General features: G+C 38.9%; 1 protein-coding gene and 1 long non-coding RNA gene across 5 annotated transcripts; both read right to left on the bottom strand.

Annotated features, from left to right (window-relative positions):
- Positions 1-350: 350 nt before the first annotated feature.
- On the bottom strand, positions 351-15712 carry LOC306968662 (vascular cell adhesion protein 1-like). 4 transcript variants are annotated; one of them, XM_079564115.1, is made up of 11 exons: positions 15686-15712; positions 7609-7831; positions 7004-7303; positions 6710-6931; positions 5638-5865; positions 5295-5558; positions 3465-3725; positions 3225-3389; positions 1729-1911; positions 1392-1634; positions 351-1220 (listed from the first exon to the last, which is right to left on the bottom strand). In XM_079564115.1, the coding sequence occupies exons 2-11, from the start codon at positions 7766-7768 to the stop codon at positions 1018-1020; spliced, it is 2229 nt and encodes a 742-aa protein (XP_079420241.1). In that variant the 5' UTR covers positions 7769-7831; positions 15686-15712; the 3' UTR covers positions 351-1017. The 4 variants fall into 4 exon arrangements, with proteins under 4 accessions (XP_079420241.1, XP_079420240.1, XP_079420242.1 ...); XM_079564114.1 differs by lacking the exon at positions 15686-15712 and adding an exon at positions 8896-9104 and having other exon boundaries at positions 7609-7866; XM_079564116.1 differs by lacking the exon at positions 15686-15712 and having other exon boundaries at positions 7727-7840.
- Positions 15713-16056: 344 nt separating this feature from the next.
- On the bottom strand, positions 16057-17089 carry LOC306968663. The gene is made up of 3 exons (XR_013793271.1): positions 17028-17089; positions 16292-16612; positions 16057-16224 (listed from the first exon to the last, which is right to left on the bottom strand). It is a non-coding gene; the product is annotated as an uncharacterized lncRNA (long non-coding RNA).
- Positions 17090-17744: the final 655 nt, after the last annotated feature.

Raw genomic sequence — 17744 nt, forward strand, 5'->3', positions numbered from 1 at the left:
TTACATCTTTCATAACACAGAAAGTATTCAGAAAATACAATCAAGAATTCATCAAACAATTAAAATAAGCACAGTACAGTTTTGGCATGTCAAAAGGGCCTAAAGCTCATAACGATCGACAAGTGCATTTTGACTAAACAGAGGCAACACAAGGCAATGTGCTCAATGAAAAATGTACAATACAAAATACCGTGGGTTAAATCTTTCACACATTCAAAGTCACACAATGAGGAGATAGGCATTAGATTAAATATTTAACAAAATGCAGTAGTTTCGATTTAGATCTTGTTCAAACATATGATATAATAACCATCAACTTAACTGAATGTTTCAATTCTAGACAAGGTTCATCACAAAACACTGTAGTTAAGAAAAGTAACAAGCCTCTTATTACATTGTCCCTTATATTTAAAGAAAGCCTATATGTCATAATGTTTAAAGCAAGAGTCAAGATAAGCTTGAACTACCGTGATAAAACCTAGATTGATAATAACTGACTGGATGCAGCTCAAAGCTAAAGGTTTTCTTTTAATAATTATTCACAAATTCCTTCTTTTCATGTCCGTCTTTGCTCCAGTGAAGTGGTCAAAAGCAGTAGTAAATAGCACTATGTATTTCAAATGCACAGTACTATGCAAAGTTGGGTATATGTGAGGGTATAGACAAACACATAAAATCTTCAATGAAAGCAGCTCAAATAAAGGAATTCCTGTCTTGTCAACGAACAATGCAATAGCTGCCAGACCATCGGAAACTGGGCTTTGCACTGTGCCCTCATACCTTGCACTGATCTAACACAAATCAATTTGCCTAGTGAGTCAAGTCAATTTCTTCAGACAATTTCTGTGACTTGAAATGGTGCAAAATCACATTATGCACATACACTAAATACTATCCCTTTTATCTCACCAGATTCAAAACCTTTCCACAGTTGTGTGTTTGTATGAAACTTATGAAATATGTTGAGAGCCAGTTCATGTTGAGTGGTCGGCTTCTGTTTTCAAAAAGGGCAAAGTGCTACGACAGTTTTGTCATCGGAAGCGGCAGATCCCACCCGTTGTGAGCTACGTTGCCATTGTGGGTGCTGAGTTTGGGGTTCTTCAGATTGTAGCGCCGCATCTTAGTGTTCTTGTAATAAATGGAGTAAATAAAGATGAAGATGACAGAGATAGCCACAACAGTGACAGCTACAAATCCAGCTATGAGTGGCAGGTAGTCCGCTGTGAAAGATAAAATCAAACATTTAACTCAGAATGATTACACAGACGAGTGTATCTATGTTGTCCAAACAAATCAATGAACCTTTGATCATACATGCGCTTTAACTTGGGTGTAGTAGGACAAGCATAAAGAGTACACTGATCTATGTACTGTAGTTAAAGCATACATACTTTTTTCAATAACCTCAACTTGGTGATCGTCTGATCCATAATGATTTGTGGCATTGCAGGTGTATTTTCCTTCCTGGGTCACAGAGAGCACGCCATCGGAGCGCTGCAGTGGAAGATCAACTTCAGAAATCCATCTTATTTCTGGACGAGGGTTTCCATCGGCTTCACATTTTAGGTCTTCAGCAAAGCCGCTAAACACCGGGACAGTGCTAGAGAGCTTTGTTTTATTAATAGTGGGTGGATCTGTGAGCAACAACAGTATTGCCAGTAAAGAGATGAATACAGGATTTTACAATTACCATATATTTTGCTATGTTTAGCAATAAGTAGTACTTACAATGTACTGTGATGTTGAGTGGGATGGACACGGTTGAAAGTGTTTTTTCGGGTAAGTCCAATGAAGCAGCACATGAGAACTCCACTCCATTGTGCGTCCTGTTTACAGTGAAGTTGGTGCTAAACCACATGTCCACATTGCTCTTGGTCTCATCAACGTTGCATCTGTTGCAGCCAACATGAACTATGGAGGAACAAAAAGAGGAAATTGAGAAAAAAAAATAGTAGTAGATTATGAAAAAAAGAGATTCTTAATCTCAGTGGGACTATCCTGGTTAAATAAAGGTCAATAAATAAATAAATAAATAGTGATGATTTTAAAGTTCTTTTAATGGTTTTTAAATGTTTTAATGGTCTTGGTCCTTCTTATCTTTGAGAACTGCTTTTACCTTATGAATCTTCGCGGCCCCTTCGCTCCTCCGGCAGAGGTCTCCAAGTTATTTTTAAAGTCAACAAGAAGACTCATGGCGAGGCGTCTTTCCAATATTACGGCCCTCGCCTCTAGAACGACCTGCCGGAGGAGCTCAGGGCTGCAGAGAACGTTCATGTTTTTAAGAGCAGGCTCAAGACCCACCTTTTTAGCTTAGCTTTTAGCTGATATTTATTTTAGTCCCATTTATTTATTTATCTATTTTTTTATTTTAATAACTTGATATTTACTGATACTTTTTGATATTTCGATATTTAGTTTTAGTTTCTTACTGATTTTGACTTTGTTTTTAAACTTTTTATCAATGTTTTTATACTGCTTCTTATATTTTTAGAATCTCCAGTGTTTCCTCTGAAGGAGCCCTCTGCCTCGGGAGCGGTGACTGGCTGTGTGGGTGCTGTCCTGTGGGTGCCCAGGTGGAGGTGTGGTGTCTCTGCCGCGCCTCCTGTGGGGACCCTTGTGTCGGCGCCCGGGAGGCTGCAGCCGGTCTGCTGTTCCCGGGGAGGACGGCTCCTCTGATGGTGCTTCCTCACCTTGGTCATCTGTACCCAGCCTTATGTACTTGATTTTGATTCTGTGTGTGAGTGTAGAGTAAAGGGTAGGGAGGTAGGTGTGTGTGGGTATTGTGATAACTGTATATATTGGGAGGGTTTGATGGGCGATAATGTTTTTAATGTCTTTTTAAATGTCAAGCACTTTGCGATGCACCTGTGTATGAAAAGCGTTCTATAAATAAGGATTGATTGATTGATTGATTGATTGATTGATTGATTGATTGATTGATTGATTGATTGATGCCCACTGTCCAAATTTGTTGTCACATGCTTGTTTCTTACCTAACCCAGACATGTTTCCTTCTTGTTCCTAAAAGCTGATAAATTAAAACCCAAGAGAACTTTATAGTAGTCCCTATGTCAGTCTTCTCTCCGATAATATTGCTCCTGGACATGTTTGAAATGTGCCCAGAGAACTGAATGTACTTACACTTATTGTAATCAAAATCTCAATATTTGTCATTTAAATGTTCTTTTCCCAAAACATGCAGCGCTACATTGGACTTTACCTACCTTTATTGGGTGGTGGTGTGAAGGATTCATTTCCTTGGAACCAGTGCACGATGACCTTCTTTGCAGGAGCAACACTCGTGATTTCACAAACCAGGGTATACACATTATTCTCCTTCAGTGCAGTATGGTCTCCTTCAATACCGATTGAAACACTGTCCGGTTGTTCTATAGTAAATTCACAAGAAGTTAAAGTTGTTTCAACAAGTTTTGAAAAAAAGTCACATATAATGTCACACATACTGTAAAGAATGATGTCCAGCGTCTTGTTACATGGCCCTAATCCCTTAAAAGTTCCATAACAGACAGGACTTGAATCCCAGGTACCAGTGTCAGCAACCCATTCCAGACTGCTGTTCTTTATCCCTCTATTGTCCAGCCAGAACATTTCTAGGACATTTGTGGATGTAGTTAGTGCTTTACATGTAGCACTCTTCCACTCACTGTTGTACTCCAACACCATTTTCGCTGGGCTTATTTGAAGGGGACATTCTTGCTTAGCACCTGAAGGATTAAAACAAACAGGATGTCATTTAGACCATGATGCTAACACGCCTTATCTTAGAACAACAGTTGGAAAAAAAGAAATGTTTCTACAAAGCGCACTATGTCCCAGAGGTAACAGGAAAGGGCTCAGGAAGGATATACCCCACCCCATACCACTCAAGCATTACACTTGCTATGCGCCACTCTTTGTCCATATCTTTTGGCTACACGCCTAATCTAATGGGGAAAAGTATACACACTTTTAAAAGGTTATTGTGCAAAGTAAAGTTTAAATAATAATGTCCAGCTACAGCTTATACACAAAAAATTGCGCACATTGCCATATGTTCATTCCCTCATCAACATGAACACGACCCTCATACGCAGCGTTGTTTAAAATAGCTTTCTTATCACTCAGCACAAAAGGCCAGCCACATTGCCTGTTCCCCAAAACCACCAGCTGACATCAACCATTTGAAACCAATCAAAGTTAATGTAAAGACACAAGAGGACCTTCAATCTTACCAAACACAGCCCCATTAATAATGAGCGTCGGCAGCGTAAAAGTTACCCAAACTGTCAGGACGCATAAAGAGGCGTAATAATCCATTTAAGAAGCAGCCAAGTAAAATGAAAAGCGTTATCTATTGTCGCCTAATGTAAGGTCGACTGACTAACTTCCTTCAAGACTCACAAAGGTAGTTGGGAAATACCTCTAAACTTTGGGATAAGCCCACAGCCCTGTCTAAATAGCGGGCACTGGGCAGGGAGAGCGCAGTGCCACATTAGCGAGAGGAAACGGCGCTGGCCCCGCCTCCAACAATGACGCACAGGACGCAACTCTAAATGTGCAACAGCTCGATGTACTATATTAAAATGTGGTATTTGGGCATTAAGGACACCATTAAATAGCATTATATTTGACTATGCTTTTGACTATATAACTTTGAATGATAATGTTTTAAATGTCTTAATGGTCTTGGTCCTTCTTATCTGTCAGAACTGCTTTTACCTTACGAACCTTCACGGCCCCTTCGCTCCTCCGGCAGGGGTCTCCTAGTTATTCCTAAAGTCAACAAAAAGACTCACGGCGAGGCATCTTTCCAATATTACGGCCCTCGCCTCAGGAACAACCTGAGGAGGAGCTCAGGGCTGCAGAGAACGTTCATGTTTTAAAGAGCAGGCTCAAGACCCACCTTTTTAGCTTAGCTTTTAACTAACATCTATTTACTTTGTCCTAATATATAATATATATGGGCGGTTGTGCCAGGCGTATTGTTTTAAATGTTGTAATCTGTAAAGCACTTTGTGATACCTTTCGGTGTGAAAAGCGCTTTATAAATACAGTTTGATTGATTGATTGATTGATTGATTGATTGATACAAATGATACATTTATGGAGTGTATACAGATTTTTTGTGTATTTTATTCAAATATTCTTCTGTGTATGCTTGTGATTCCTTTTTATTTATGTATTTGTTTATTTAGTCGAGACAATGCATGAGCACACAAGGCACTCATGCAAACACCTTGCTGCTCAATAGAATAGCAAAGACTATTATGTTCACGTTATTCGAGGGACCTTACCTTCCACAGAGAGTCTTGCTGTTTTTGATTCACTTCCGTGCTCATTCCATGCAAGGCACGTGTAGCTGCCTATGTTGTACGTTGTTGCATTCCTTATCACCAAACGAGACACCCCGTCATCACTCTCCTCTGAGACGTTTGTAGCATTGAAATACGTCCAGTTATACTCTGGTCTTGGGTTTCCAGTGGCAGAGCACTTCAACGACACAGAAGAGCCAATAGTGAAGTCTGAGTCTTCAAGCTCAAAAATCTGTGACGGAGGATCTAAAAACAACAAATTGAAGGTTGAGGTAAAACGGAAATCCTTAAACAAAAAGTGTTGACTAAAGAGGTAGTAACCTACAATGAACAATTATCTCAAATGTTTGGTTGACACTTCGGTTTCCTGTCGAGGCCACAATTGTGTAATAGCCTGCTTCATTTCTTGTGATGTTTTCTAGATTTCTGACCTCTTCATCATCTTTATAGAGAGTGACGTCTGGTTGAGGATAGCCCCTAGATGTGCAGGTGAGGTCAATAGAGAAGTCTTCAAGTGCAGTATAATTGTCTGAGCAACTTATTTCTGGTCCATCTAAGACAAAACAAGGAAAAAATGATTAGTGTTCTCGAGGAACAACCTGGAGGGTGGGACACTCACAATTCACATTTCAATAAATAGAACAAAATACTTGGAATTATTCACTTAAAGTTGTTTGGACACTACCATGTATTAGATGTGTTTACCAGTAGTGGATTTGTTCTAAATGTTTTTTATATTGTTTTTAGTTAGAGTCTGTGTCTAGTGCTTGCTACTAATCCCAAACATGAATGAGTCCCATGGTAACAATTCAATTCTTAGTTATTGATCCTGTACTCTATATTCTGTGGTAGAATTGGTGTGATGTTTTGACCTGGTGTATGAGTTATATATTTGGACTTACAAGGCCTATTGAAAGGCCTGCATGAAACAAAAACTGACACCAAGTTCAATGTGTACTTTGGCGCAAATTCACTAGGCAAAATTATGCCAAAATAGTATCAAAAAGTGATAGCCTATAGAGTTCAGGAAAATCCACAGTTACCATGGAGATCGGCCATCTTTGCAGCTGTTAGCATACATTTCCATTGACTAACTAAAAACAGTATAAAAAGTGGAGAAAATAGCCGTGGAACAGCTCTGTTAGCTGCCGAGTTACTGCTGGTAAATACATCTAACTCACTGTAGTGTCCAAGTGTTTTAATGTGAACAATAACTCCAGTATTTTAACTTCTAAAATCTCCATTAGTTTACAATTGCTGCTAATCCCATAATGCTTAGCGATATGACGTCACATTCCCAAACTCTATAGATCAGGGACAAATTATGTTTAGAGACATATTGGCCACCAGACACCAGAAAGAACATGCAAGCACAAAAAATAATTAATTTAACTTACATAACACATGAACAAGGACATCTTTTTCAATAGAAGAAAACCCTTCTGCCTCCAGTTTGTAAGAGCCAGCTTCTTCACGCCTCAGGGCTACACTTGAGTTTATCTCCTCTCCATTTTTAAGCCACTTGACGTGAGGGGCGGGGTTTCCAAGTACAGGGCATTTACTATCCAAAGTCTCGCCTTCAGCTATTTCGATAGTTGAACAATCCACATCTGGACCAACTGTGGAAAGGCAACAATCAATACAGATAACGGAGAACATTCAATTCTAAGTTAACATTATGATTTACTTACACCGGACATCTATTTGGAAAGTTTGTGATGACACGTTGATGTATCGCCCTTCAGGGGTCAAATCCAAATGTGCTTCACATCTGAACTGGACTCCGTTGTCTTCTCTTGTTGGGGTGAAGTTGATCTCGCTTGCGTTGGTAAATTCATCCAGGTGAAAGCGTATGTCGTCTTTGTACCACATCACGGTCAGATTTTGAACAGGTGCTACATTATGCACTTCACATAAAAGGTAATAGTCTTCCCCTGCTTTCATGAAGCCACCACTGCTATTAGAGACGATCTGGACTTTTTCAGGGACACCTGAACAAAGGAAATACCATTGAGTGAGAAACTATTTAGAAGTCTGTTAAGTAGCCAAACTTCAAGTAAGGCTATTGTTGATGTTTTACACCTTAACATTCATGCATAGTATACTAATAAAACTAAATTAGTTATGTGCACTTTTAACTAATGCCTTGCAAACTGCCCATTACTGGCATTCAAGTTAGCTCAAATATCAGAAGTCTCACCCAGGCCAGGTAGAATTAAAAAGTGATGGTGTTGTTATAAAATTAGTTAAAGATACACTTGGAAGAATATATATTTTATTAAAAAGAAACACTTACTGTACAGAACAATAACAGGTTGTTTCTGACACTGTTCATAAGACACTGGGTTAATGAAGCAAAAAACATGCATGGACGGGTCTATGAGATTTGCCCCGGTCCAGGTCAAATGGTTAACTTCCATGTTTCCCGTGCCGTTTTGTGGAGCTTCCCAGCCCATTCCCTCATGTTCTGCCTCCGCTGTACAGTTGATGGACACAGTGTCTCCATGTTTCACTACAACCTTTGCCGGGTCAATTGTAATGGGACAGCTGGAACCTAAAGAAGGAAAAACATGATTACAGAATACAGTCTATATACAATATACAACACAATTCTTACCTCTATTGCATTTGATAAAAGCTAAGTTGTAAAGGGACTAGTCGGGCCCACCCTACACCCAAGCAATATTGTGTATTTCGTAGACAAACTCAACTGTTAAAACTTACTATGAACTCTTTAACAATCAGGCCTTTTAACCTCTTAACCCCCACCGGAACCAAGCACATTTTCTCTGGTTTGGCAATACCCAAATCTAAAAGCTTCTTGAAAAAAAGTGTCAATATAGCAAGGAAAACAAAAAATGTAACCAAAATGCGAAAAAAGTGACAAAAACGCAGTGACAACGCGACGAAAAAAAAAAAAGTTAAGATCAGTTTTGTAGGCCTTAGCTTTCAAATGAGGCATTACACTGTTGCTCTCCAGTCCAGAAGTTTTTAGATTTGGGTAATTCGTGGTAAGATGTCAACAATGTGAATAATGAGTGTACAGGTACTTTCTGCTGCATAATACTAAATAAAATATTCGAGTAATACTATGGTGTAATAACATAGCTATGCCAAAATTAAATAAGTTTGGCATTGATGCAGTCTTAAAATAAAAATAAAATAAAAAGAAGAGTAAATAAGGAAGAAACATCGCGAGAATTTGTGTTGCCATTAGTTATACAATAGAGGGCGCACTTTCGTATTTCTGTGGTTGATGTTTGCTGACAGTTGCACTCTCCCTCGCTACTTCAAATTATGTTTGGCTTCATATCACAACTTTTGAATTAAATATTTTAAAGTTTTATTTGGCAACAATACATTTTTTCCCTCTCACAGTAACTTCAGCAAACACTTCTGGACACGCGAGTGGAGCAGCCGTTAGCATACCGTTACCTGCCGCTGCTTCACAGGGTAAGCATTTTCGCCACTTTCACTCTACGTATCGTTTATCCCAACAGTAGTTAAATCACCAGTATAATTTTCAGAGTATGCAACAGATTGAGGTTTGTGTACTTAAAGAAAGAATAAAAAGTGAAACAACCTGTCACAATGAGGATAAATCCTGCGAAAAGTAGAAGAAACACGCTGGTGCCAGTCATTTGCCTTGTTTTCTCCAGTATTCACCACAACAATGTCTTCCTTTGTGGTGTATTCCAGCTCTGCTCAGATTGTGCCCCCGATACTGAGTCGCTTTGGTCCGCTGTAAACCGATGAGACTGAGCGAAGGAGAGGGAGGGAGTGAGGAGATCCAGCCAACGCACTGTGCGCACTCACTGACCAGTGTGCACTCAGAGATTGATATTTCTGGCGCCCGTCACGAGATAGTAGGTAGGCCTATGAGTATGACTTACTGTAAGTTCCCCTATTTCCGAGATGTTTGTCCTATGCGACCTAAGCATTGGTCCTAATTCAATCCAGTGGCTACTATTTTGTACAACTGGTACGGTGTCAGGACCCCTCCAAAATCCTTGGACGACAAGCCACGACCCAAATAGGAATGGAATTGAATTGAAATTAAAAACTGATTCCCTGACATATTGTTGAATTGAATTAGTCCACAATGATCAAAATAACTATAAGATGGTGTTTCTATTCTTCAGTAGTAGATACATATTTGAAAGAAATGTCTGTGTAGGCTCTCAGTCTTACAGGAGTTGTCCATCTTCAGTGAAGGTTCTTGCGTCGCCTTCTGTACTCTGTTCGACACTTCAACAACAGAATACAGAAGACGACTCAAGAACCTTCATTGAAGATTTGAAAGAAATGTTTACTGCTTTTGCGACCCACTGGTTGGGTCCCGAACCATCCATTGAGAACGAGCGGCATTGTGTATTAACTTTGAGATATATATACAAATAATCGACCATAAATAGACTGTTGCAACTCAATTCAGATTCATGCCCACACTTAATATATATGCAGTCGGCTCGATGTTTACTGTACATTACACAGTTTGTCTTTACATGGTCACTTACTAAAATATAAACTCCATCACACATAACTTTACTGTAACCAGCCGATGTCTACTTCTCAAGCATTTGCTGGACCTGTGGAATTTCCATTCAGCTTGTCAGCATCCTGTTTTTAATAGATTCAGGTTGCGTAAGGATTTGCCAGGATACACAGCGCAAGAGTTCTAGAATATGATTAAATAAAGTACTAAATCTCTGTCAAGAATAATGCTGTTTCTTGAAACATGTAGTGTAATCAGATACTTCCTTGCTGTCATGAGACACAGAATAGAAAAAGAACAATGCGCCAACAGAGAAAGTGAGACAGCTGAGAATAAACAGCTGCGCACAGCAAGTTGTCTCGAGGTCAGAGGTCATCGGTACAGTTCATCAGATGGGAGCACGAGGGAGGCAACCCGATGAAATTTAACAAGGGAGGTCTTTAAAGACAAACAAGGAGCTTCAGTAAAGAAAACAAGCATTAAGATTCCAGTCATGTTGCTGTTAAACTCCACACTCAGTAACACATAGCAGCACTAAACACAATCTCTTTCTCCTAATCTGGCAACAGGATGTATGCGCAATATCAACTCAGCCAACACATTTGTTTAGAGAAATTCCTTTCTCTAATTGTTATTGGTATTAATCCAGTAATCAGCTTTTATGTACTTTCACTCTTTGACCACTGTTTCCTGGCAACAATGTCAGAGGAACTGAAAAGGAAACAACTCTCAAACACAACTCAAATGTCAATGTTTGTTTGACATTTGATTATGTGATCATTATCATAAGGTCCCAGCAGTTCTTCCTGTCAAGACAAAATATCCCAAAACTGCTTCAGGGAGCTCCGTTTGATAAAGCGCCTTTAGTGGCTCAGTAGTATCAGAATTACTTTGTTGATCCCAAGCAGACATCTCAAACAAGAAAGATGAACCATTTTGAGATAGAATGAAAATATAACGGTGAACATTTTTTTATTCATGACCCCCCACATTAATTCCAATCAAATGAAATAGTTTGAAAAACACTTTATTAATGATAAGCTATTATAGTTGCCTTACCTATGTTTTATGGGGTAACCCGTCTGGCACTGTGGTCAAGCAATGGCAGCACTTGGGGAAGACAGTGGCTCAAATGGTAGAGATCAATTAACCGAGAGACTGGCAGTTCAAATCCTGGTGGAGACTATCATTGTGTCCTTGGGCAAGGCACTTCACCCTCTGCCTGAGTGAGTGAGTGAGTGAGTGAGTGAGTGAGTGAGTCGGAGGGCCTGATGTTGCAGATTGGCAGCCTCACTTCTGTCAGTCCCTAGGGCAGCTGTGGCTATAATAGTATCTTTCCACCACTGCGTAGGGAGTTATTGAATAATGAGGCTTATTAAGTGTAATACAAGTGTCAGCCATAATTACACATCTCCAGATATTGAGCTAGTTAATAAAGTACCATCTTATCTTATCTCTTAGTTTCATATCAAGTGCACCAAGCTGTAAGATATGACTTAGCATCTAAGAATTTATTTATAAAATAGTAAAATGCCTTTCAACATACAAAAGGATGTTAGTGTCACATAAGTTCAACTTAAATTACTGTTTTCAAACCATAATCAAATTGTTTTAAATTGATGTATGTACTGTTTACGTTGTGTCTGAAGAACATGAAGATCATGAGAAATTGAGATTCAGGATCTTCATGGTCTGAGCCATCATCCTCAGGTTAGTGTTTAGTTTAGTGGAAATGGCTTTATTCTAAATCATAAAACTGTAAAAGTGAAAGAAAAAAATGAAGGACAACCCTGTTCTGCCTTTTAAGACAATGACCACTGACTGCATATTGGGCATTTCCCCTTTACAACAATATTGAAAGTGAAAGGGATGTAAACCAGAAGATGTAATTTTTTCCCATTTCCTCTGAGTTCATTCCCAGTGGTGCTTGTCTATATATATAGTTTCACTTTGTGCAGTTGCCAAGACTAGAACAGGAGGCTCACATGACTGATCAGTGTGCTATGCAAGCAAAACGTATCCAGTGCTTCCCAGGAATGACCTGCCTGTTGACTGACTGATTTACCTTGAACTGGAAGATTAAAAAGCTGCGTCATCCTGTCACATCCAGATGGTCTTTCCCATGTTTTTAATATTTAACTCTTTGAAAACACAGAAATGACTCAAGGGACCAGACAGTAACAATATCAGTGTTGTTCGTTCTCTCACTAAGGCGCATCGTGTAATGCGATCATGGAAAATGCATGAGTTTTATCAAAGGGCCCCTGTCTCTGCTGATTCTTTGTTTCTCTTCTGGCATTCATAAGCCATTTTCTCCTGTCTATCTCAAGCGATAAACAATCCCCCTGTCAAAATGGCTGTAATGTTTTAACATGTATGAAATCATAGATGCACCTCTGCCCTGAAAACCCCCTGCAATTTATCAAGGGAATATGTGAAAGCTCCAGCTCACTGAAATCCCATCTTTGCCAATAGGTCTTAAAGTTATTGTGCAAGAAAATAAACTCTATTTGTGTTTCGTGAGAAATACACAGTGTTTTTCCCTCCTCTGCGAGACCCCACATACCACGGTGCTGAGAATGATAGATTTTTCTGCCAAACACTTCTTTTCTCTTAACAGTAAAGCAAGCCCGGGTCATTTCTGGTATGCATCTGTGTCTCTCTAACTCAGGGGTCACCAACGTGGTGCCCGCGGGCACCCAGGGACCCTTTGGGGCATGTCCAGTAGCCCTTGGGACTTTTTCTAAAGTGTAAAACACTTCATTTTCTTGAATCTAATTCTTAAAATTACAGTTATTTTGGTTCTTGTGACTCAGTATGAGTTTAAAATAAAGCTATTTTAATATAATATGGGGTCAATATCCTATAAGTGAACAGTGTACGTTTAAGCCTTTAGGATTTGTTTTTAACTAGTAGCCCTCGAACAACTTAATGCTCTTAAAGTAGCCCTCAGCTGAAATAAGGTTGGTGACCCCTGCTCTAACTGCAGTATAGACATATGTGCATCATCCCCTAACTTAAAAAGATTCTCATAACCCTCTTCAGTTCATATGAAAACCTTTTTTATGTAATGTAAGTACAAATTTATTAGAAAAGTGTTGTGTTTAAGTTCATAATACTTAAGATGACAATTTAAGTTGACGATGTATCAGGTATCAGCCTAAAATATAAATATTAAGTGGCAATGTATTCATGAACTGACCTGTGATTTGTAAAACACACACTAAAATCCATAAAGTTACTTCATTTGACTTATATCGTAAGAAATAAGGTTTAAAACAGGGGTGTCAAACTCATTTTGGGTCCTGGGCCTAAATTCAGCTCTCATGGCGGGTCGCCGGCTGCATATATTATAGGAAAATGTTTCCATCAAATGAATAATTATGAGCTATGATTTGGTCAAAGTCCCAACTTGACTGTAGCCTAATCAATAACAACAGCTTACACTTGCTTTGCACTTTACAAGCCTGTGTCACAAGTTTCTCAAAGTACTACATTGTAGTAATTATTCACCACACTCGGTGGTGGTAAGCTGTCATTAAAGCCACAACTGCCTTGGGGCAGACTGTCAATTTAATACGTGTCTGTAATGTGTTGTTCCTATCCTGATCTCTTATTATATTAGTGCCCTCTGCTGGACATGTGTGAAAATCTTGTATGCTCTACAGTGCAGGGGATGTTTAAATTATCTCGCGGCCGGAATAAGGCCCTAAACTGACATAATGCAATGTCAATTTACAACATACAGTATGTAAGTATGTTGTCAGTGAAAAACAACACATATTACTGCTGGCCTCCTAGACCAGAGTTTGCTCTGACAGTGTTGTTAACTGAGAGTCACCCTGATAGATAATTTGGTTCATGAGTTTACAATAGATACAAATTATATATTTGTGGAGTGTATACAGATTATTTGTGTAATTTAATCAAAGTGTATAGAATATATTTTTTATTGTCTACCGAGGTAGAAATTCATCTTTGGCTCACCAACATATAAAAACACAAGACTAGGGGCAATACAAACATGCAAGAAAAAGACATAACAAAACAAAAAATATTACAAAAAAAAAATATTACAGAACAGCTCAGCCCATTTCTGTGGCGACCATGTTTAAGTGGCTGCTTCATTCAGAATTCCCACAGCACAGGGGACAAAAGACTTCTTAAATACAGCCTTTGTAGCCAGTGGAACTCTGCATCGCCTCCTAGAGTTTAGAAGCTCACACTGAGGGTTCAGAGGGTGAGTGGAGTCAGAGGCAATGGCTCGAGCTTCCGTCAGTGTCCTCTCCTTGTACAGCTCACTCAAAGTCTCTGAGGTCTCCCCACAATCTTAGAGCCCAGTGACACCACCCTGTTCAGTTTGTTTTTTTTTGTTCTGCAGGTCATGTGATTGTATCGTGCAGTGAGGTGGAATGTCAAAACACTCACCAATTGATTTGTACAGATTCTAGAATTTGTGGACTGACCCCGATACTACTGAGTTTTCTCAGAAGGTACAGTTGCTGAGAGTACTTTTTTTTAAAGTTGTGATTGGAGAAAAAGATGTTAAAACAAGTTCCTTGGTTTTGGCCACATTAATTTGACGCTGTTACACCAGTTTTGTAAGGCCTTGGTGTGATCCTCCTGTGACCAAAACAGTGAAGATGGCGGCCGCGACACAACGATCTTTCACCAAAGAAAAAAAAAAAAGAGTGGTGCGCACTGAATGGGTGCTGCTGCCGGATGCTCTCTCATCGAATGCAATTTCTCCATCTGTGAGATCAATAAAGTATCATCTTATCTTATCTTATCTTAGTTCGACCCCCTCAGCTGACGAGTTGTTTGAATGCAGGAGACCAATGTGCATCATATCATCTGCGTATTTTAACAATTTGAATTGGGTGTCATTTATTTTAAATTCATTTGTAAAAAGACTTATTATCTATAATATAGAGTGCATGTTATGAAAGATTTTGAGCTTTCCTTAGAACTAAACTTATATACTGTATTAGAGCTGACGAGCACCCCAAAACAATCTGGCAGCACACTGAATAAGTGCAGAATATTACAGTGAAAGGTCCTACTGCTTTCTCAATAGAATAACAAAGAATATTATGTTAACATTATTATTTACTTTCCATAGACAGTCTTGCTGTTTTTGATACAATTCCGTTCTCATTCCATGCAAGGCACGTGTAGCTGCCTATGTTGTACGTTGTTGCATTCCTTATCACCAAACGAGACAACCCGTCATCACTCTCCTCTGAGACGTTCGTAGCATTGAAATACGTCCAGTCATACTTTGGTCTTGGGTTTCCAGTGGCAGAGCACTTCTACGACACAGAAGAGAAAATAGTGAAGTCTGAGTCTTCAAGCTCAAAAATCTGTGACGGAGGATCTAAAACCAACAAATTGAAGATTGAGGTAAAACCGAATTCCTTAAACAAAAAGTATGGACTAAAGAGGTAGAAACTTAGAATAAACAATTATCTCATGTATGGTTAGGGTGCCGGATGTTCTTAAACTTTTTAATATTGTTTTTAACTTGTGTTTGTCAACGGTGCTTGCTACTAACCCCTAACATGAATATGTCCCATGGTAATTATTAGTTATCGATATATTCTGTGGTATAATTGCCCTTTACAGTCAAAATACTGATGTTTTGACCTGGTTGTGTCTCTGTAATTACTCGGCATATTTGCATGAAACACAGACTGACACCAAGTTCAATGTCTACTGTGTTGTCGCAAATTCACAAAGGCAACATTTTGCTGGAATAGTTTAAAAAAAGGGGTGAAAAAAAGCTGATTGATCAGGGACAACATTTATGTTTAGAAACATACTGGCCCCTACTCTTTATCTGAGATTTTGACACAGAGTCTCCATGTTTCACTACAACCTTTGGCGGGTCAATTGTAATGGGACTGCTGGAACCTAAAGAAGGAAAATCATGATTACAGAATATAGTCTATATACAATATGCAACACAATTCCTACCTCTATTGCATTTGAAAAGCTAAGTTGTAAAGGGACTAGTCGGGCTCACCCTATACCCCAGCAATATTGTGTATTTCGTAGAGAAACTTACTATACTCTTTATAGCAATCACCTACAGACCTCTTAACAAAGTGAATTATGAGTGTACTTTTGAATATTAGATACGATATTATAATTGATCAGTGAAAAACAGGAGGCACAAAAAATATTCATTTAACTTACATAACACACGAACAAGGACATCCTTTACAATATAAGAAAATCCTTCTGCCTCCAGTCTGTAAGAGCCAGCGTCTTCACGCCTCAGGGCTACACTTGAGTTTATCTCCTCCATTTTTAAGCCACTGACGTGAGGGGCGGGGTTTCCAAGTACAGGGCATTTACTATCCAAAGTCTCGCCTTCAGCTATTTCGATAGTTAAACAATCCACATCTGGACCAACTGTGGAAACAGTCAATACAGATAACGGAGAACATTCAATTTAAAGTTAGCATAATGATTTACTTACACTGGACATCTATTTGGAAAGTTTGTGATGACACGTTGATGTATGGCCCTTCAGGGGTAAAATCCAAATGTGCTTCACATCTGAACTTGACTCCGTTGTCTTCTCTTGTTGGGGTGAAGTTGATCTCGCTTGCGTTCGGCAGTGTGTGGATGAAGTTGGTAAAATCATCCAGGTGAAATCGTGTGTCGTCTTTGTACCACATCACAGTCAGATTTTCAACAGGTGTTTTATCATGCACTTCACATATAAGGTAATAGTCTTCCCCTTCTTTCATGAAGCCACCACTGCTATTAGAGACAATATGGACTTCTTCAGGGACACCTGAACAAAAGAAATACCATTGAGTGAGAAACTGATTAGAAGTCTGTTAAGTAGCCAAAACTTCAAGTAAGGCTATTGTTGATATTTGTAAAAAAAATAAAAAAAATAAATGTTTGCAAAAGTAAGAAAAGGCCATGGAGAATTTATTTTTCTTCATTTGGATTTTTACACCGTAACATTGGTGTATAGTATAATAATAAAACTAAACCAATTATGTGCACTTTTAACTAATACTTTGCAAACTGCCAATTACTGTCATTCAAGTTGATTAGCTCAAATTTCAGAAATCTTGCCCAGGTAGAATACAGTGATTAAAAAGCTGTTGTTATAAAAGTAGCTAAAGATTTACTTTGGATAAATAAAACTAGAAGTTAAATAAATATATATTAAAAAACATAACAAAAAACACACTTACTATATAGAACAATAACAGCTTTTTTAGCACAGTCTTCACCGGACACTGAAAGAATGAAGCAAATAGCATACATGGACCGGCCTATGAGATTTGCATAGGTCCAGGTCCAGGTCAAATGGTTAACCTCCATCATTCCCGCGGCGTTTTGCAGAGCTTCCCAGCCCATTCCCTCAATTTCTGCGTCCACTGTACACAGATGGACACAGTGTCTCCATGTTTCACTACAACCTTTGGCGGGTCAATTGTAATGGGACAGCTGGAACCTAAAGAAGGAAAATCATGATTACAGAATACAGTCTATATACAATATACAACACAATTCTTACCTCTATTGCATTTGATAAAAGCTAAGTTGTAAAGGGACTAGTCGGGCCCACCCTACACCCAAGCAATATTGTGTATTTCGTAGAGAAACTTACTATACTCTTTATAGAAATCACCTACAGACCTCTTAACAAAGTGAATTATGAGTGTCGAATATTAGATACAATATTATAATTGATCAGAGAAAAACAGGCAAGCACAAAAAATTATTCATTTAACTTACATAACACACGAACAAGGACATCCTTTACAGTATAAGAAAATCCATCTGCCTCCAGTCTGTAAGAGCCAGTGTCTTCACGCCTCAGGGCTACACTTGTGTTTATCTCCTGTCCATTTATTATAATTGACCGGAGTTTACGGATGGCTAAGGCCAGGCTAACAATATTAGAG

This window comes from Gobius niger (genome assembly GCF_951799975.1).
Source record: "Gobius niger genome assembly, chromosome: 10".
Classification (NCBI taxonomy): Eukaryota; Metazoa; Chordata; class Actinopteri; order Gobiiformes; family Gobiidae; genus Gobius; species Gobius niger.

What these genes read in the sequence shown, in the direction of transcription:
- LOC306968662 (XM_079564114.1), bottom strand. Translation starts at nt 8,953, where the DNA reads ATGACTGGCACCAGCGTGTTTCTTCTACTTTTCGCAGGATTTATCCTC. An exon ending in TTTCCAAATAGATGTCCGGT is followed by an intron (nt 6,932 to 7,003) that starts GTAAGTAAATCA and finishes GCCTTTCCACAG; the next exon opens with TTGGTCCAGATGTGGATTGT. An exon ending in CACACCACCACCCAATAAAG is followed by an intron (nt 1,912 to 3,224) that starts GTAGGTAAAGTC and finishes GTTCCTCCATAG; the next exon opens with TTCATGTTGGCTGCAACAGA.